This window comes from Pieris rapae, chromosome 10 (genome assembly GCF_905147795.1).
Source record: "Pieris rapae chromosome 10, ilPieRapa1.1, whole genome shotgun sequence".
NCBI classification, from domain to species: domain Eukaryota; kingdom Metazoa; phylum Arthropoda; class Insecta; order Lepidoptera; family Pieridae; genus Pieris; species Pieris rapae.
Genome location: NC_059518.1, coordinates 8,579,616 through 8,597,360, shown reverse-complemented (window position 1 = coordinate 8,597,360; position 17,745 = coordinate 8,579,616). Strand labels below are relative to the sequence as shown.

The 17,745-nt window shown below is 30.9% G+C and overlaps 4 protein-coding genes across 7 annotated transcripts in view; 2 read left to right on the top strand and 2 right to left on the bottom strand.

Annotated features, from left to right (window-relative positions):
* LOC110994000 overlaps positions 1-3,423 on the top strand; it is a 42,558-nt gene extending 39,135 nt beyond the window's left edge. Inside the window, exons 7-8 of the mRNA XM_022260465.2 lie at positions 2,240-2,441; positions 3,055-3,423. Coding sequence (XP_022116157.2) covers positions 2,240-2,441; positions 3,055-3,194 — 342 coding nt within the window. The 3' untranslated portion in view covers positions 3,195-3,423. The remainder of the gene's footprint in view (positions 1-2,239; positions 2,442-3,054) is intronic.
* A 3,954-nt stretch (positions 3,424-7,377) lies between these two features.
* On the bottom strand, positions 7,378-11,593 carry LOC110993993 (TBC1 domain family member 23). Its single transcript, XM_022260455.2, has 2 exons — positions 11,206-11,593; positions 7,378-11,134 (listed from the first exon to the last, which is right to left on the bottom strand). Exons 1-2 carry the CDS (start codon positions 11,232-11,234, stop codon positions 9,130-9,132), a joined length of 2,034 nt encoding a protein of 677 aa, XP_022116147.2. The 5' UTR covers positions 11,235-11,593; the 3' UTR covers positions 7,378-9,129.
* Positions 11,594-11,675: 82 nt separating this feature from the next.
* Positions 11,676-13,652, top strand: LOC110993995 (5'-AMP-activated protein kinase subunit beta-1). Of its 2 annotated transcripts, none has more exons than XM_022260459.2 (6): positions 11,676-11,822; positions 11,894-12,296; positions 12,370-12,516; positions 12,761-12,892; positions 12,972-13,070; positions 13,442-13,652. In XM_022260459.2, the coding sequence occupies exons 2-6, from the start codon at positions 11,970-11,972 to the stop codon at positions 13,586-13,588; spliced, it is 852 nt and encodes a 283-aa protein (XP_022116151.1). In that variant the 5' UTR covers positions 11,676-11,822; positions 11,894-11,969; the 3' UTR covers positions 13,589-13,652. The 2 variants fall into 2 exon arrangements, with proteins under 2 accessions (XP_022116151.1, XP_022116152.1); XM_022260460.2 differs by having other exon boundaries at positions 11,684-11,822; positions 11,931-12,296.
* LOC110993994 (UDP-galactose transporter senju) lies at positions 13,648-16,956 on the bottom strand. 3 transcript variants are annotated; one of them, XM_022260457.2, is made up of 5 exons: positions 16,772-16,956; positions 16,069-16,219; positions 15,874-15,997; positions 15,613-15,796; positions 13,648-15,510 (listed from the first exon to the last, which is right to left on the bottom strand). In XM_022260457.2, the coding sequence occupies exons 2-5, from the start codon at positions 16,148-16,150 to the stop codon at positions 14,863-14,865; spliced, it is 1,038 nt and encodes a 345-aa protein (XP_022116149.1). In that variant the 5' UTR covers positions 16,151-16,219; positions 16,772-16,956; the 3' UTR covers positions 13,648-14,862. The 3 variants fall into 3 exon arrangements, with proteins under 3 accessions (XP_022116149.1, XP_022116148.1, XP_022116150.1); XM_022260456.2 differs by having other exon boundaries at positions 16,792-16,956; XM_022260458.2 differs by lacking the exon at positions 16,772-16,956 and adding an exon at positions 16,467-16,762.
* Positions 16,957-17,745: the final 789 nt, after the last annotated feature.

Here is a 17,745-nt window from a genome sequence, read left to right as displayed (position 1 = left end):
GATTTTGACAAACAGGAAAAATAGTTCTCTATGTAATAATCATTACCAAGCGTGAGTCATCGGTTTAAAAATATCGGTATAGATAAGAAACTGAACAGTTTGTTTGCATTTAATGTGTTAATGTCGATAACTCCTGATTCCAATTAATACATTCTTTTTATGTTCGATAGTACCTATAATAATACAAAAAAACATCACGCTATGATTATTACCGGCACGCATAAATTACATAAATTATATTCAATATTAAACAGATATAGGATAGAGGATTGATATAGGAAAAAACTTCCTTTGACCTCGTTATATATATCCCGAAACAGAATCTAGCCAAAGCTATTTTGATAGGAACGTTTGAGTTTGCGATCTTAAAAGTTCAATGACCGCAGCACTGCGCTAAAGGTCCAGTATTAGGAAACTCAGAGTGTACAAAAAATATATTAACAAAATTTATAATTATTCTGTAACTTTTATTCAGCATCGCCCTCAACGAAAGAAGTTAGTTTCTTAAGCAATGACATTAACATAATGAAATATTATTTTGTCTCGTTGTTATAAAGTTTTATATAAAGAAAACTGTATGTACATTATGAACTAGAAGCGCGCCCGGAATGTTTAAGTGTACAAAGTCCGTGAACTGAAAATTTACATTTATATAAATACTGAAACTGAAAAGAATCTTTCTTTGCGAGAATACTTATATAAGAAATAGCAGTTGGCTATAGGCTACTTAGTAGTATTTTAAATTCCATGTAAAATTATATTTATGACTTTTTTAAATTTGGTTAAGTATCGTCATTAAAAATTCCACTGAAATTTCGTTCAAATCCGCCAAACAGTATTATTATTAAACAAGTGAAGACTATATTGATGTGAGATGTCGATTAATACTGACCGTTTTTTAACAGGTGATTGACGTATAAAAATTAACAACTTTGAATATGAATTGTTAGGCAATAAAAGTTTTATTTTCAAAGAAAATGTTACATTCAGATTTATTTATTAGAAACGCAACAACTACATAAAAATAGGCATGCAAATGTCATACCTAATTTTAACTTACTACTTATAAAGGTTGTCTAAACTATATCCCACACCTTTCCTTTAAAAATTTAATCACCTTCTCCTTGAAAGCATTACACGGCATCTATAATTTCTGGGAAGGTGATAAAATACTTTGATAGTCATGGCATAACAAATTATTAATTACATCGTGGTGCAACATTCAGGCGGCCGTGTTGGTGTAGGTACAAGCTTCTTTAAACGTTTTGAATAATTTATTTTTACAGTCATCAATCATTTTATAACTGGATATAAGTAAGGATAGAAGCGAATGATTATCTGTTTATGGCTTGTAAAGTTACACATATTTAGTAAGACTACTAGTGTTATTTGTAAATTGTGATATGTAAATTAACCTAAATAGTTAATGACTTCAGTAACTTAAAGATAAGAGAGAACATCATTAAAAAGTTTTCCTTCTTAAAATAGCTTTCTATTAGCGTTAATTTTACGATGGCTATTAAACATTATACAACTTTTCCCATTAGGGTTAGGGAAATTACTTGTATGCAAATGAACCTGGACGTCACTGACATTCAGTATGCGTCGCGGGCGTTTGACGATGTCATACATCGTCCCCTCGTGGGCCCGGAAGCGCTGAATGTAGTTACGTACGTAGCACGATAGTTTACAGCACATTTCGATGTTAACCTATAAGTTTTAAAGGCAAAGAAATAAATACATAGAGTATAAATTCATCAAAAGATAAGGTAATCAAGGTAGGAAGGATAGAGTTGTAATGAATCTCGAAACATTAGGTGTTCGAAGTCAAATAAAAAAAGTAAAAAAATACAGTGTCGCTGCGCTTTTCTGTGTTTGTTTTGTGACTTTTCTATATTCTTAATAGGTAATGGGCATTTTGTGACACACGCCGTATTTCGGTCTAATGTCCATGCCTGTTTCCTCAGAATGTTTTTTCTTCAATTCCGCTTTAACTAGCGAGTTTAAATTCGCAGAGGAAATAAAGTAAAAAAATGTATACATATTTTACATATATTTAAATTTGTACAAACACTGAGAATTGAACAATGATAAAAAGTATATTAATACAACCCATACATTTATAATTTATCAAAAATACTATCTTGAAGACTTTGTTACAACATATTTCTTAAACGGAAGGGTACTTTGCTAAGTTAATTAATTGAGTAGTGTATACACTTTACTTATTAATTTACAGTCAGGAGGGACTACTCGGGAAGATGCTAATGCAGTCCAAGGAGTTAGCAGACATAAATGGCGACGGCGAGAACTATTTGTGACAGTGTCGGAGGTGACAGTAGAAGTCAGTGGACGTCTGCAGCTCACCTGTGTCAGTACCATTCCCGAGTTTAGGAGCATTCACGATAAGTTTGCTGATATCCGGAATGAAACTGTAATAGGTATATATATCAACTACTATGTCTGCGTAGATAGTATATTTTTTTTTATTTAAAGCCAATTGTAAAAACATTTACTGAATATCTTATACTAAGGTGTTATAACAGTAATATCGTAATTCGAAGAACACATGAACAAAATACGGCTACTTTTTATAGACCATAAGACATGTTACACATGACATCTTATATAAATATAAGATATAGGTATTATTAAGGAATTTCAAAATAAACCACAAATTCTTTGTCTGAAAATACAAAGAAACGACATTTAAAGTGCACTAATATCGGCTCCACAATTATATCCTTTTATCTATCTTTTTATAACGGTACAATGTATTAATAACCGCCATTCCATCGCGCGTTACTCCGATGTGTCCCCAAACTTCCACAGACAACTTGTACAAACGCGAAGCGCGCCAAATTCAAATGAATAAAATAACATTGAATTACATAAATATGTAAGTGTAGGGTAGTGCGAGCGAACTGCGCGCAGGCGGCGCACGAACAAAAATGCACGCGCGCAGCTCGCAAAGGGCAATTCGCCAGATATGAACGAACCCTAAGACATATTAGACACTTGTACATAAGTAACGATATATTTTATTCATTTCAGTGGAAGTAGAAAAACCTTCACGTCAACCGGAGCCAGCTTCGAATCTGACGACAGGACAGAACACTTCCGATGCTTGCAGCGCGCTCGTCACACCTCTTATTACGCATATTATATTTTTACACCTCCTTTATATTATTTGACTGTGGTTTTGCAAAAATAAGTAATCTGGCTGTGATATACATTCGAGATTAATCGCTCGGGCTTACAAAGAACGCGAGCTTCGACGCTTCACCTAAACATCGATTAGATTCAAGTACAACCTGCTGAGGGCAATGTTTTGTATGTCATTTGTAAACAAGCTGTGCACAAACACGAACAAGAATAATTTATTAAAGTAATACAGTTTATTTTACGGTATACTAATAGGTCTAAAACCTTCTGTGACAAATTTTGGTCGGGAAACTGATATTCAAAATTTTGTGTATGTATTTTGTATATTTACAACAACATATTACAGTGACATAGTAATGTACTCTTGTGAGCTGTGATGTATGTACGGGTAGTAGTAAAAATAGGTAAATTCGAAGGAAGAAAGTAACCGATACCGATAAGTAGTTTAAGGCGAAGAACCTAATATTAAAATAAAATAAAATACGTTTATTTTGGAACATAAGATCATCAAAGTATCACTAATTCCACGTCCGTAAATTTGAATCTGAAGGCATCCCTACTCATCCGCAAACAAGACAGAGGCCGAGAGAAAAAGCTGGCGTAAAAAACTCTCGGTACTCTTAAAAAAGCAAATCATCAAACAATACTACAATATTTAAAACAAATATAACAAATTAATTAGAAGTAGCCCACCCAGCACCTAGTCCAAGGCCCTTTTATCAACTAGATAATCGCTAACTTTATAGTAAGCCTTTTTATACAGCTTTAATACAAGTGGAAACGCACTTTCCTCTAAATTATAAATGATAGTGCTTAATAAACCAACAAAGAAACTACAAACGAAACCGCGATTAAAATATAGTGAAAGATTTTTTATTCTCTTGGAGATAAAAACTTTTATCATAACAAAAGAAATAAATCCCGGCAAAACAATGAATTTTCTGATTTAATTACCAAAGTCTGTTCTAAGCAGGTAATTCAACATCACATCACACTTAAACCGTTCTGTTTTTATCATAGTAAACATTGAAATATTGGCTTTGGTTAGAATGATAGTAACATAATAATGCTTCTTATCATTTATAAAGCAAGCTATGTTAATGGAATGAATACACACGTCCAGAATACGATGGAGTGTAGTACCAAGACGCAGTCCGCTACAGTAGCTCTATCGTGACTTTGACAAAGTATTAAACGCAAGCGTAAATTATATCGTTCTAATCATTGCTGAAAGCCTTGTGAAGGCAATCGTTAAAGATGAAACTCTAAATTATAAAGTCAAGTCTTGTTAATTTTAAATGAATGGACTACCATTGATTTCTCAGCAATTTGTAAATTGTAAAAGAAAAGTCTACTTCGGAAAACATTTGCCAACATATTTAATAGGTGACAGAGATATTAAAAAACTAAATGTAGAAAATGTATTGTTTACTTAATATTTTTTATCGGAAATTATCTTTAACGTGTCAGCGCTAAAGATTTAATCACATTATTTACTTTAATTTGGGGCGAGGACTTGATACAAATTATGTATCATAGTATAAAACGCATGGTAGAACTATATGATCAAAACAAAACATTGTTCTCAGCAAAAAACTGTGTTCCTTATATTAGTTAATACGTTAATATTAGCTAGATGTAATTACTTCGTAAGTAAAATTTTTATCTTCTGCTAGATCTTCAATCTTTATAAGTAAACAATTATGATCAATGCTTCACGTACGACAAAACATAAGATTTTTTCATTAAGTACTTTTCATATATAAGAGACTTTAACAACTTTCAATATTTCAATTCACGTAGAAATTTAATAGTTCAACTGTTGAAATATTTCGTTAATAAGGCTTCTTACGATAGTTACCTTACTGTGCCTAGATTTTATCGAAATCGCCAAATAATACATATCACTACTCCATTGGAGATAAGATAATTTATAAAAATATATGTAAATATTCTTAATATTAGTCATGTAGCCATTCATAGATGGGTATCGTTCATTTATTATAATTATTCATAATGGTACATAGCTCCTTGTTTAATTGGGATCAAAGTATATGTAAGAACGTAGCGTGGCCAAGCCAAATGGCCAGAAGATTGTGAAATTTTGAAAAGTACTGCGACTTTTTAGCTCCGGTCAATAAAAGCTAAAAAAACATGAACCAATTCAAGGCAATACTTAATAGTAAAATTCTAACGAATTATTTCATAATCGTATACTCTTATGAAATTAAAATCAATCGCTTTATTCTGTGCAGTACATGACAAACATTGACGGCTATTGGCCGTTTTGCGACAGTGTCACAATTGTATACCTATCAATAATTTAATAAATTATATATCCTGCAATTGATGAAACAATACGACTTATCACATGGTGTTAAAAATGTTAAGTTTAATCTAAAAGGTTCTATAAATACCAGCAACCCAGTACAAAAACAGAGTATATTAAACATTTCTTAAACTGTATAGTTAAGTATATTCATTAAATATTGAAAAATTATTTGTATATTTGTCCTTGAAGTTTCTGAAGGTCCATTTTATGAAGGTCCCGCGGCTGCCACAGATAAATACCATGGAAGATATGGCAAGCCATTTTTGTTGAGCTCTTATTTTTGTATTATTTCATGATCAACTCATTAAAACTAACTAAAAAATTAATTTTGTTTAACGATATTTATTATGTTTGTATAGTCACATATTTTACTTGATTTAAACTATGAATTTTATAATATATATGATCAAGTAAATTGCATAGTATGTTGTTCATTATAACTGTCAATTACTTAAGCTTTATTTTTTTTAATAATCGTGTTGAATAAAATAAGGTGCATGTCTAAAACTACAGTTAGTCAATTGTATTCGCCACATGGAATGGATAGTGACGAACTATGCTAATAAAATATACATATTATAAGTAATAACCTTTTTGTTATTTCTCTAATTTTCCTCTTGTTTTTTGATTGGTTGGGCTAGCAAACGACGTTTGCTATCGTAAATATTTAATCTATGGAATCCCGATCTCGCGCGATCTCGTGCCATTTTTCAATCGAATCAGGAACATGACGAGATCTGGTAGTAGCAAATAGTATCAGAATGGTTATTCTTATGGATGAATAAAACCAACGGTAACGTTGTTATATGTATTTAAATCCCTGTAAAAATGACTTTTTATAGACAATAAAATGTCATATTTCATAAAAATGACAGTTGTCAGGCGACGAAATATACCATTTGCTTAGCAAATATATCGTACGGAGAGTCTCTAATCAAAAGCCTAATCAAACGACTTTATCGTCAGATACCATTTTAAACACCTCTACAGCTGGTAATGAGATTAACATCGAAACAAAACTAAGATACCTAAAAAACTAATTGCCTCTTTCATTGCAGAGGATTTGAATTGACATATCTTTTGAAATAGCTGACTCACGCTAGTGCTAACCAGTATTCAGTCTAAAAGGGTATTCTCAGCTGCTTGGTACATAACGACTGACATAAGATACCGCTTATCTGACAGCACTCTCTGCATCTTAGAAGGCTTTCCAAAATTACTCCTATAGGATATCTAAGAAAGGTTGAAAGTAACTGTTGAAATAACTCTCTATTCACCACTGCAATCAACTTGTATTACAATAAGTAATGAATATGTTTCGTTATTTACTATAAATAACTTGTTGATAAAAATAATGAATATGAGTTACGATAATTATTTTCCTTTAAAATGACGTATCTTAATTTAAACCCTATGTTTCGCCTCGAGATTAAATTCTGTAATATTGACAAAGTGTCGAACTTATATCGTATATATATATATATATATGTATATGGAAACTATATATACGATAATTTTCATTGTCGAATAATGTGCACACACATTTCTACCTTTTTAATAATTGTTAAGTAACGTTAATAGCCCAAAAAAATATAAATCACTGCGAATTTAACTCAAGAACTCTAGTGTTGATAGTACTTATACCAAAACAATAAATATCATCCTTCTACTATACATACGAATTCTTAAAAGGCCGGCAACGCGCTTCTTTAGTCTTCTACAGTCTGGCAGTGTGAGTGTTCATAGGCGACGGTACAACAACAACATCAGATGATGCCTGTTTTTCCCCTGTTCGATGTGAAAAAAAAATATATTCTATACTTATATTTTGATCAGTAAATTTATTGTCTCACGAGAATAAATTTAAATAAAACAACATGTATATTTTATCAAGTATATTTCAAGAATGAATGACTCGTTTCACAATTCATAAAATCTTTAAAACAATAACTTATACATAAAACAATATCGGTCGCTGTTCAAACATTCGTTTGGAACGAATTCGAAGGAGGTCCACTCATAAAATACATAGAAATGCGAAAACTTAAGTACGATTATTACATAAAGAAGTCAAAATTTCCAGCAATGATTGAGAATCTGGTGTTTGGTGATTACTATAGAACGAGCTTTAACCAACTTTCAATGGACGATTTTCAATAGCTATCTAATGGGGGTTTAAGGGGGGAGGGGATCAAATTAACCACTAAAATAGTTTAAGAGGAACATGTTTTGTATGGCATTGTAATTGTACTCTTCAAGAAGTCATTTGATTTTAGTCGAATAAAGATAAAAAGTACTTAAGTACATTGATAATCAGCGCTACAGATATTGAGCGAACTACATCGAATCTGTATGCAGACGTATTCCTATCGCTATCGGAAGCTATATAGTATATAGTAAGGGCTGATATCGGTGTACAGTTGAACACTGCAAATTTTGACGGTAAATACTGTGAACCGTCAAAACTAGCTAGAAGCCCAATTATATGCAATTGCATTTTAGCACAAAAAAAACATCCGAACCAACAGTCGTCGTCGTTTACATCAACAGCTTTTATATGAATTTCGTTTGACAATTTCTACCGAGTCAAGTGTGTCGATTCATTTAATGTGACTCAATGTAATAACAGCAAACCAATATACGAATTAGGTAGTTGGGAAATCACATAAAAACAAATTTTAGGCATCTAATGACTCAGAGCAACTTATTTTCAAAGAATACTTCAGTAGTAACGTTCAAAAGCTCATAATTGAGATTCATCTCAATGATTAGTTTTTGAACGTTTGAGGTGGAAGATACCATGGTTAACAACAAAATTGTTTACTTGAGCTTAGAAACTAAAAATTTGGTAAATTTAACCAGTTTTTGTTGTGAAAATATGAAAACAACCATCTTTAAGCACGTAACATTAGAGAATTATTTCATACAATAAACCCCACGAAATAATGGAATTGCTTCAATTTTGGTGATAGCATTGTACCTACATGCGACACAAGGCGAGACGGCCAATATAATTAAAATTATGTAATTATTTGCTATGTAATTACATACTAAGTTACAAAATGTATACGTATTATTTCACGATCACGTTATGGAAATGAATAGATCGGAGCGAAAACTAAATGATAAACAGTAAAAAAAATTAACAAAAATAAAAATTATTTGCGCATTTTATTAAAACATTTTCTATAATATACATTTAAATACTCTAGTAAATATTTGTTACACCTATATTTCTAAATCCTAAGTCAGTAGGTACTACAATCACAATAATATTACTCCTAATGGTTAATACAAAAATTTATAACATCAAAATAATATTAAAATAACAATTAAATAAAAACATATGAATTAATAGTGTACTGGAATGCTGTGAATAGTGCAATGCTCTGTGGTGAATACTGAGAAAACTACTTTACAGAAAAAAAATCACGTATACAGAGTACGTTTTGATGTATGAGTGGCGAAATAATTTACTATATGTATATGTACTTATAAGAGATTTTAATTTAATAGTCTATGTGCAAATCGTATAGTATTTAATGTAGATAAATTAAACAATCTAATATTACGATAAAATGGCAAGTAAGTTTCATGCATTATCTAAACCAGTATGAAACAAGATGGAAATATTACTCAGCTTTATTGTCTAGCTGCGTAACAATCTGGTTAGAAACAACTTTAGTAGCAAGCGCAGCATCCGGGATGAGAAAGCGGTCCATATCTTTAATAAGCAAGCTATCACCATCAGGCACACCATACTTAAAAGTGATCAATTCAGGGTGTCTCTTCTTCGCTGTGATCTTAACAATCGTTGAAAGCAGCCGCCTAGACAGCACCTTAGCGAAACCTTTCTTGTTGGGGATTTCACGTAGAATAACTAAATGGGTTTCCGTTACTACAAGGTATGAGTCATACATATAACCATTGTATAACACTTCTTGACATTGAAAACTATTGATCACATTCTGTCCTTTAAGAAAAGACTGCGTTTGTACGATCTCGTCTGCGAGCTCGGCTGGGTCCGGTCGCACATCAGAGTAAGACTCGTCGTCATCATCATTAATGGTAAACACAGGTGGCACATTCCTGTACCGGCTATCCTTTCGATCAGATGTGGATACGTGCCAATCGCTTGTGTTACTCTGCGAATTTGGATTAACTATGTACTCAATTAACTTTCCTTTGACCTCCTGACTTTTAGCCCTCATTGCTGACGATAACTTGCCGAACAACTGAATAGCTGGTATGTTTTCTCTTCTCTTTGTTTCCCTTAACTCCGAATGTACGTTATTATTATTGGGAGCGCACACTAAACACTTTGCTTGATTGTGATCCTCTAAACAATCAGTCATGTGCGGTCCAAAGTAATCGTGAATCGCAACGAATCCGCCGTCGAGCATAGACACGTGCTTTATATTTCTTTTCAGGAAAGATGCCACGACCATATGAGCATAGCTATCTTCTTCAGTTCTACCCGACCCGACAAAACATAAATGTTCACCAGCTGCCAGTGAGCCTGCAGCTAGAGCTTGCTTTTGGGCACTCAGCAAGCCTTGTACTGCTGTGTTAAAAGCATTAGGTTCTTGCAGCATGAGGTTGCAGTCAAGATGGAAGGCTGTCGATAAGTGACCAGCATTGTACTGCTCCGCTGGCCGGCAATCAACTAAAAAAAACTTGACAGTATCTGTATCCATACTGTCAATGGTAGCACTCTCAATAAGTTCATGGACAGCCAATGGAAGACATAAAGCTTGAGAATAGAGCTTTGAATTTATTTCAAGTCCACAATCAGAGAACAATACCTCTAGCACATCTTCACGGAATGAAACTGGTGTCTTTAGAGAATAGTAATGAGCTAAAGAACAGAAATCTGAAACATCATTAGCATCCAAATCCTGAGGCATTTTTCTTAAGCATTCAATTATAGTTGCTTTACCATCCTCTTTCATTTGCAATAGTTGTTCTCTTGCATTTATGATCATTATTAAACATAAGAAGAATATAAAAAAGGGGTCAGACCTCTGGAAGTATAAATCCCACATAAATAGAACTACTTCCAAGTTACAAGTCCCGGAGAACAGAGACCGAAGCCATGGCATACAGTATTGCTCAGGTGTAATCCTTTTAGTATCCAAAAAAGAACATAGTTCTGGATCATGATATTGAATAATCAATCTTAAAATGTGAAAAGGTACACCATTAGCCACACATCCACTTGGAATGTATAACTTTAATATCTTTTCAAAAAGGTTGTATGTATCAGAGCGTGGCAATTTTAAACTTAAAAGTGGATACAATATTTCTACCCAGCCATTACTTGATGCATAGTTTAGTGATTTCGATTTACAATAGAATGTTATGATTGACTCAATGTCTGAAATTACCGACAACTTTTCATCATCATCATTGTCTAGTTTCTGAACAAATTTTTTTACATCATCTCTTAGATCATTTTGGTTAGTCAAATCAAAAATTTCGTCAAACATAAGTAATTGGTTGGCACTGTCCTGACAATTAAGACACACCAGCCATATATCAGCCCGAAGGCTATCAGGAATTCTTTTACCTTTTGTTATGTTGTTTATTTCATATGATGAGCAACCATCTAAGAGCGCCGATTCCAGTTCAATCAACCTAAAAAGATATAGAAGTATAATCGCAAGTCTTCCAACACAGATGGCAAATATCTGCAAATATATACTTACCAAGTTGTATCCTCTTCTTCCTTTGTCATTGTTAAAATATAATCTAATATAGGTTGATAAATCAAAAGCTGAATGTAAAAGGTAATAACACAATTTTTACAAGTAAGTCTCCATGAGTACTATATCTTCTATCTCTTGGATCTCACTTCTTTATCCGACTTATTTCTTGTAATAACAATTTATGTTTAATAAATAGCTATTATTATCTTTATCTTAACATATCCACCTAGTATCGCCCACACCCACAATTTTAAGAAATATTAACTTTCCGTATCAATAGCATTTTTCTCTTTTTATGGCTAAATTATTTGTTTTTCCATCAAATTTCAAAATGAAAGTATAAAATATAAATCCAATATGCAAAATTCAATGTTAAATATGTCATTCATCTGTCATTTCTATGATACGGCAGACGGCTTATAATTCTACTGTCTATACTCATTTGTGCAAAGTATTGGCAAATATAGTTGTCATTTATCTACTGTCAAGTGAAAAATGAGTGAGTAGGTAGGCGACTGGCGAAAAAAATAAAAATCTTTCGTTCAAACTTCAAAATTATGTTCTAAATAGTTCGAATGGTTCGAACCTTGTAGAATAAAAACAAGGTTTTATATTCAGTGGGTTTTTACATAATAGCATAAAATATTAATTTCAATTTACATACCATTAAACAAATAAAACATTTCAGATTTAATAACCCTTAAGAAATTTTAATGTCTTTGAAGTGACGGTGTCTGAAGTACCCTTTATTACCTTAGTAAACTATGGGTAACGCAGGGAGTAATCCTCCTAAGGAATGGACAAAAGATCATCAAAGTAAACATGTTGAAGTTGGACCATCTTCTCCAACGAAAGATGGAGAGGCCTTTACATTTGACAAGAAAACAGACGACGACCGAAGCGGTCGAGACGATGACAATATCCTTGAAGAAGGAGCTCCATATTATACAAAAGCTGTGCCTGAACATGAAGATCATGATGAAGAACCAATGCCCCGTAAAAGATCAAATACATTAACTGAAAGCAATAAGAATATAGAAGATGTTCAAGTGTTACCTACAGTCTTCAAATGGGAAGGAGGAGGAAAACAGGTTTCTTTTGTTGACATTTTAAAAATTACATTAATATTAAACAATACTAATATGCTGTTTTTAACCATTACAGGTTTTTATCAGTGGAACATTTACTGATTGGAAAACAATTCCCATGGTCAAATCTCATGGAGATTTTGTAACTATTATTGACCTACCAGAAGGTGAGCATCAGTATAAATATTTCGTAGATGGAGAATGGAGACATGATCCTACAGTAGTAAGTAATCAACTATGGCACCCCTTTATTTTTATAAATGATAATGATCAAGTCTTGAAACTTCTATTTTTATAAAAAAATCATATACAAAACATTCAACTTTACATACAAATTTTAATATTATTATTTGATTAATGTTTTATTTTATATATTATTTTTATTTTGCTAGGCCTTTATAAATATATTATTACTATGAACAATAAATTTATTATTAAAGTTTTAACAAGCCATTTTATTTTTTTAGAAAGTTGTAGACAATGGTATGGGATCTAAAAACAATTTGGTAACTGTGAAAATGTCTGATTTTGAAGTATTTCAAGCTCTTGCTAAGGACAGTGAAGGCATACATAGTTCAGCTCAGACTGAATATTCCCAGGTTTCTATTATAAACTAAATAAATCTTTCTATATTAAGGAAAGGAAATTATTTACAATGTGCCTGATGTTTATTTTCAGGAAATCCCACAATCCAAACCTTGGGAAAAAGTATCTGGGCCTCCAATATTACCACCCCATCTGTTGCAAGTTATTTTAAATAAAGATACACCATTATCGGTAGGGTAATTTTATATTTTACTTTAATATGCTTCATTTAACTCTCAGCTCTAAGCTTTGCATGTTTGTTTCTATGTGCTCAGCTAAACATTGTAAGGAAACTGGCATACTTTTGAATTTTGATACACTTTTGCTTATGTGAAATCTCCCAATGGTTACTAATTCCAGTGTAAAAAAATAGATTATAGTTAACCAAATTTGACTGACCACTTGATTTCATTTTCATATATTAAAAAATTATTTAACAAGAATATTCATAGTTATTGTACTATTTCTGCTTTAATAAATGGAATTTAGTTACATTAGTATGCCTTTTGCCACACCACATATTTGAGGTGACAGTGATAATTGAACAATATTAAAATTTTCAGTGTGAGCCAACACTTTTACCAGAACCCAATCATGTGATGTTGAACCATTTGTATGCATTATCAATTAAGGATGGAGTTATGGTGCTATCAGCAACACATAGACACAGGAAGAAGTATGTCACAACATTGCTGTATAAACCAATTTAAACAAAAATTGTAGGTACTTAAATCACTAAAAAGTATTGAAATATAGGAAAAACATTAGATATTATACTATTTATTTATTATCATTTTTCTTTATTATAAGATTTTAGGTTTAATTACAATGAAGTTAAACTTTTAGATCATTTGTGATTAGATTAACAGTCTAAAACTAAGGCTAGAACATTTTATTAATATTGCACTGGTATGGTATCTCAAAGAATGAAGATTCTTTAAATGAAAAAGTGACATAAACATTTAAAAAAGTGCATGTCAGTTGACAATTTTGCATTCTGTAAATTAATATATTAGTAAATGATTTTACTTATACATATATGGCATTAAATTAAAACAACAAATGTTTGACATATATTAATTACTTTCTCATAATATTGTAACTTTTCAACACTTCTATATCAATATTAAAATTATAATACTAATTTATATAATCCTTTGGTAAAACCACAATACCTTAATTATTTAAAATCATATCTGTTATGACTCATTTATTGAATTACTCACTGTGTGATGTACAAGCTTATTTAGGTAAAACGTTAATTTTATTTGAATCAACCAAAATCCATAAAAAATCATATTCCGGCATGTCTTTGAAATTTTTTTATATAATCTGTAGTAAAATTATTTTGTCTATTCTAGTTTCAGTGTCATCAAATTCATCATTTATTAATTTAATTATTGCAATTGTGTTAGCCAAAAACACCAATGGCCTCTTAATAGTGAATAATATATAAAATTTATGATGTAGCAAATGTAGTTTATGAGTATGCTGGAAAACTTATTTAGTTATATATTGATTATTCATAGATCTGACTACAGCAATTTATGTTGCTAGCTAATGCAGACCACTTAATCACAATCTTAGCAATTCTATGACTTAAAAAATTTCAAAATTCAATTTTATAACTTAGCTTAATTTTGAGTAATAGCACTATTAATTATTATGTTGAAAATACTATTTAAACCAGAATCTTAAAGGATGTGTATCACTTTGTTTTGGCTAATTATATACTAATGATGGCTTTACAGCTATCTTATAATATTGCATTGGCATGTTATTTTTTGAATTTCTGATTTGATACTCATAGAACTATTTTGAATTTTTAATGTTATAAAAAAAGAAAGATCCTAATTATGAATTTTTAATTTATTTTTATTGATGCAGTTTTAAACAAGTAGAAGTAAGATAATTTTGAAGAAGCCTAGGCATTCTTGTATACATTTTTGTCAACTTATGTTATATCCTATATTGTCTGGTCTATCTATTGAACAACTACATCCAAAAGGGGTTTTTTGTCTTTTCTCGTCTGTTCACTCTCAACATTACTGTTATTAACTGGATTTTTGAAATACATAGCCACAGATATAACAACTAAACAAATAGATACTATTGTGTAAAATGTAATTAGTATATGGAATAAAATATAACATACCACAGCTGTTATTATTAACTCTAAAGCACTAGCATATGTTTTGAGAATTGAATTCAAATTCTTCAAAAAGAAGCTTGTCACTATTCCTACAATAGCACTATTCACAGTGATTAATATCACAAACACATCTCCTAAAGATTGAAAATCTTGAAACATAGTAAGAACTTCTCCTTTGCACATAAGAATAAAAAAGTTGCAAATGACAGAATCCAAATACATGAAAACATTTTGTAGAAATATGTCTACATTGGAACCCTTTGTTTTGAGCAAATATTCATTATAAGTGCCAGCTAAGCATGAACAGAAGTTTTGAAAGTTTATTGAAACAAAATAAATATTAAATATCTGAGACCAGATACCATCAGGATCTCCCTTGGATGTTATTGTAGCAGCATCAAAGTTCTTTAACATACAACCTAGTGTAAGTATGCCCAGAGATATCCATTGGATAAATGCCAACTTTTTCTTGAATAGGAACTGAAAGGAAATGAATACTTGATAAATTTTTATCATATAGATTGTAATCTTTTAATTATATATTTTTTTTATAAATACTGTTATCAGGTAGTTATTACTCACCTGAAAAATAAATGCTGTCAGTACTACTCTGAATTGCAGGAGAATATAGTATGATGTTGGATCATAATGTGATAAATTGATAAAAGCTAAATTATTGTAGAAACAATATAGCAAAGATGGTATGAAGTACTGGAGCAGAAGATTATAATTATTTGAAATAGCTTTAAATATATGAGGTTTATCTCTGAAAAAGAAATACTATTGTGAATGATCTATTTAAATGTATACAATTTAATCACAAGAAAAGAAAATTACACTTACCCTCTTTTAAATGTATACAGAGCAGCAGAAATGAATAGCTTTAACAATTCAGATAAAAAAACAACTAGTGTTGTGTTGTAATCATATATTCCATTTTCAGTTTTAGATGCAGTAATGAAAACACCTAAAATGATATTTAAATTAGTAATCAATCATCATTCAGAAAAATATTTCTGAAATGTGTAAAAGTCTTACCTTGAAAAACAAATAATATTATATATAAAGCAAATACAATAAATCCTTCCTTATTGGGAAATAACTTTTTAAATTTTTCCATTTTATGGTGACCTCCAGTTAACTTTAAAATTTTTAACTTAAATTACCATTCTAGATTCAGTGCACATTCCTTAAATCAAAATACAATTTATAATAAATTTTAAATTCTTGCTTCAAATTTTAACATTCATTTTATCAATTATTGTTAATTTTATATTATATGATAATAGTGATTGTTTGTTAAATGAAAATTTTAGCAGAAATGCTAGATAATTAATAATTCTCAGAATTATGACTTAAACAATAATTCTGACCTCTCATTCAAACTGAACTTAATCCAAAATCTAAAGGAATTTGTTTCAATAAAAATATCATACCATTAATTCTTAAACAGAGTAGAAGCTCAGGGGGAAATCTCTATTGGTATTTAACTAGGGAAAATTATGATACTCAAACAACCAACTGAACTTGAAGTAAATCTGTGATAGTCAAATTAATCTTTTTATTCAAATACACCAATGGAACTATATTAATATAGTCCATAATACTCCTAAAGTTTACCAACAAAGTAATGAGCATTACAAACTAAAAAATAATTTTCATTCGCATATTTTGATTGAATTTTTAATAGCAGGTTGATAGTATTATTTCTTATCAAATACGGATTATATTTACAACAAACCGGAATGATCTTATTTATACCGTAAGTATTTCTTCTCACTTTTCACTTAACGTTTAAAGAGTTTTCACCACGAGTTTTCGCTAGATTAAAACACTAATTATTAAAAATTTAAAAAGTATCAAAGTAAATTTGTTTCATATACTAATATGCTGTTCTGTAGACTGTAATCTGTATACTGTAAACTGTTTTGAATTTTAGATGATTAGATGAATGAGAATGACAGATCACAGATTACATCACACATGAGGAGTACTTTTTGAGCATACATAAAATATCAAATTCTAAGACTTTTGACTTCCACGTTATTTTAACTTATATCTTTTTTGTTGTTATTAAATAATTAAGGACTTCGAAAACTGTGAACATTTAGCATGCTAACTAAAACTAACTAAAATTACTCAAAGCCAGACATTAATGTTCATTTTAATTGACTGCCATCTTTTGGAACTCATTTGAACTGTAATAATATATGTACATACAAAAATACAAACTCTCATTGGTTTTTATTCCCCAAAAAGCCTGTAATCATATTAAACGTTATATCCAATATTATAATAATTATAGTATAGGGTTCTGAATAAAGTAAGCAGCACTGTCATGAATTTTGAAAGCGATTTTGAATTTTTATTTAACGATTCTTTATTTATCCTATCCAGTACCTACTTATTTTATATATAAATTAATAAATATTTCTATATAGTTCTAGTAGTTGCCATAGGAATCCAAAGAACAGTACGTAACAGAACGTTGTTTATTTGAAAATCGAAAGAGGGTTAGACGAAGAAAAAGCTTTTTCCAGAAACAGCCTAATTAAGAAATTATACTCAACTACCCTAAACACAATGAACCACCGATATGAGCTAGCAATGAGATCACGGATCAAATCACGCAAGTGGCGAAAACAACAGGGTGCGCGCAGGCGCGAATCAGCAGGCATTGGGCAACGGGCGGAAGCAGCCAGCAGTCCCGTCCGT

Coding starts and splice junctions, on each gene's coding strand:
- LOC110993993 (XM_022260455.2), bottom strand. CDS start 11,234: ATGACAAAGGAAGAAGAGGATACAACTTG. Junction 11,135..11,205: donor GAAGAAGAGGATACAACTTG/GTAAGTATATAT, acceptor ATATCTTTTTAG/GTTGATTGAACTGGAATCGG.
- LOC110993994 (XM_022260457.2), bottom strand. CDS start 16,150: ATGGAAAAATTTAAAAAGTTATTTCCCAATAAGGAAGGATTTATTGTA. Junction 15,998..16,068: donor AATATTATTTGTTTTTCAAG/GTAAGACTTTTA, acceptor ATATCATTTTAG/GTGTTTTCATTACTGCATCT. Junction 15,797..15,873: donor CTGTATACATTTAAAAGAGG/GTAAGTGTAATT, acceptor TTTCTTTTTCAG/AGATAAACCTCATATATTTA.
- LOC110993995 (XM_022260459.2), top strand. CDS start 11,970: ATGGGTAACGCAGGGAGTAATCCTCCTAAGGAATGGACAAAAGATCAT. Junction 12,297..12,369: donor GGGAAGGAGGAGGAAAACAG/GTTTCTTTTGTT, acceptor TAACCATTACAG/GTTTTTATCAGTGGAACATT. Junction 12,893..12,971: donor CTCAGACTGAATATTCCCAG/GTTTCTATTATA, acceptor GTTTATTTTCAG/GAAATCCCACAATCCAAACC.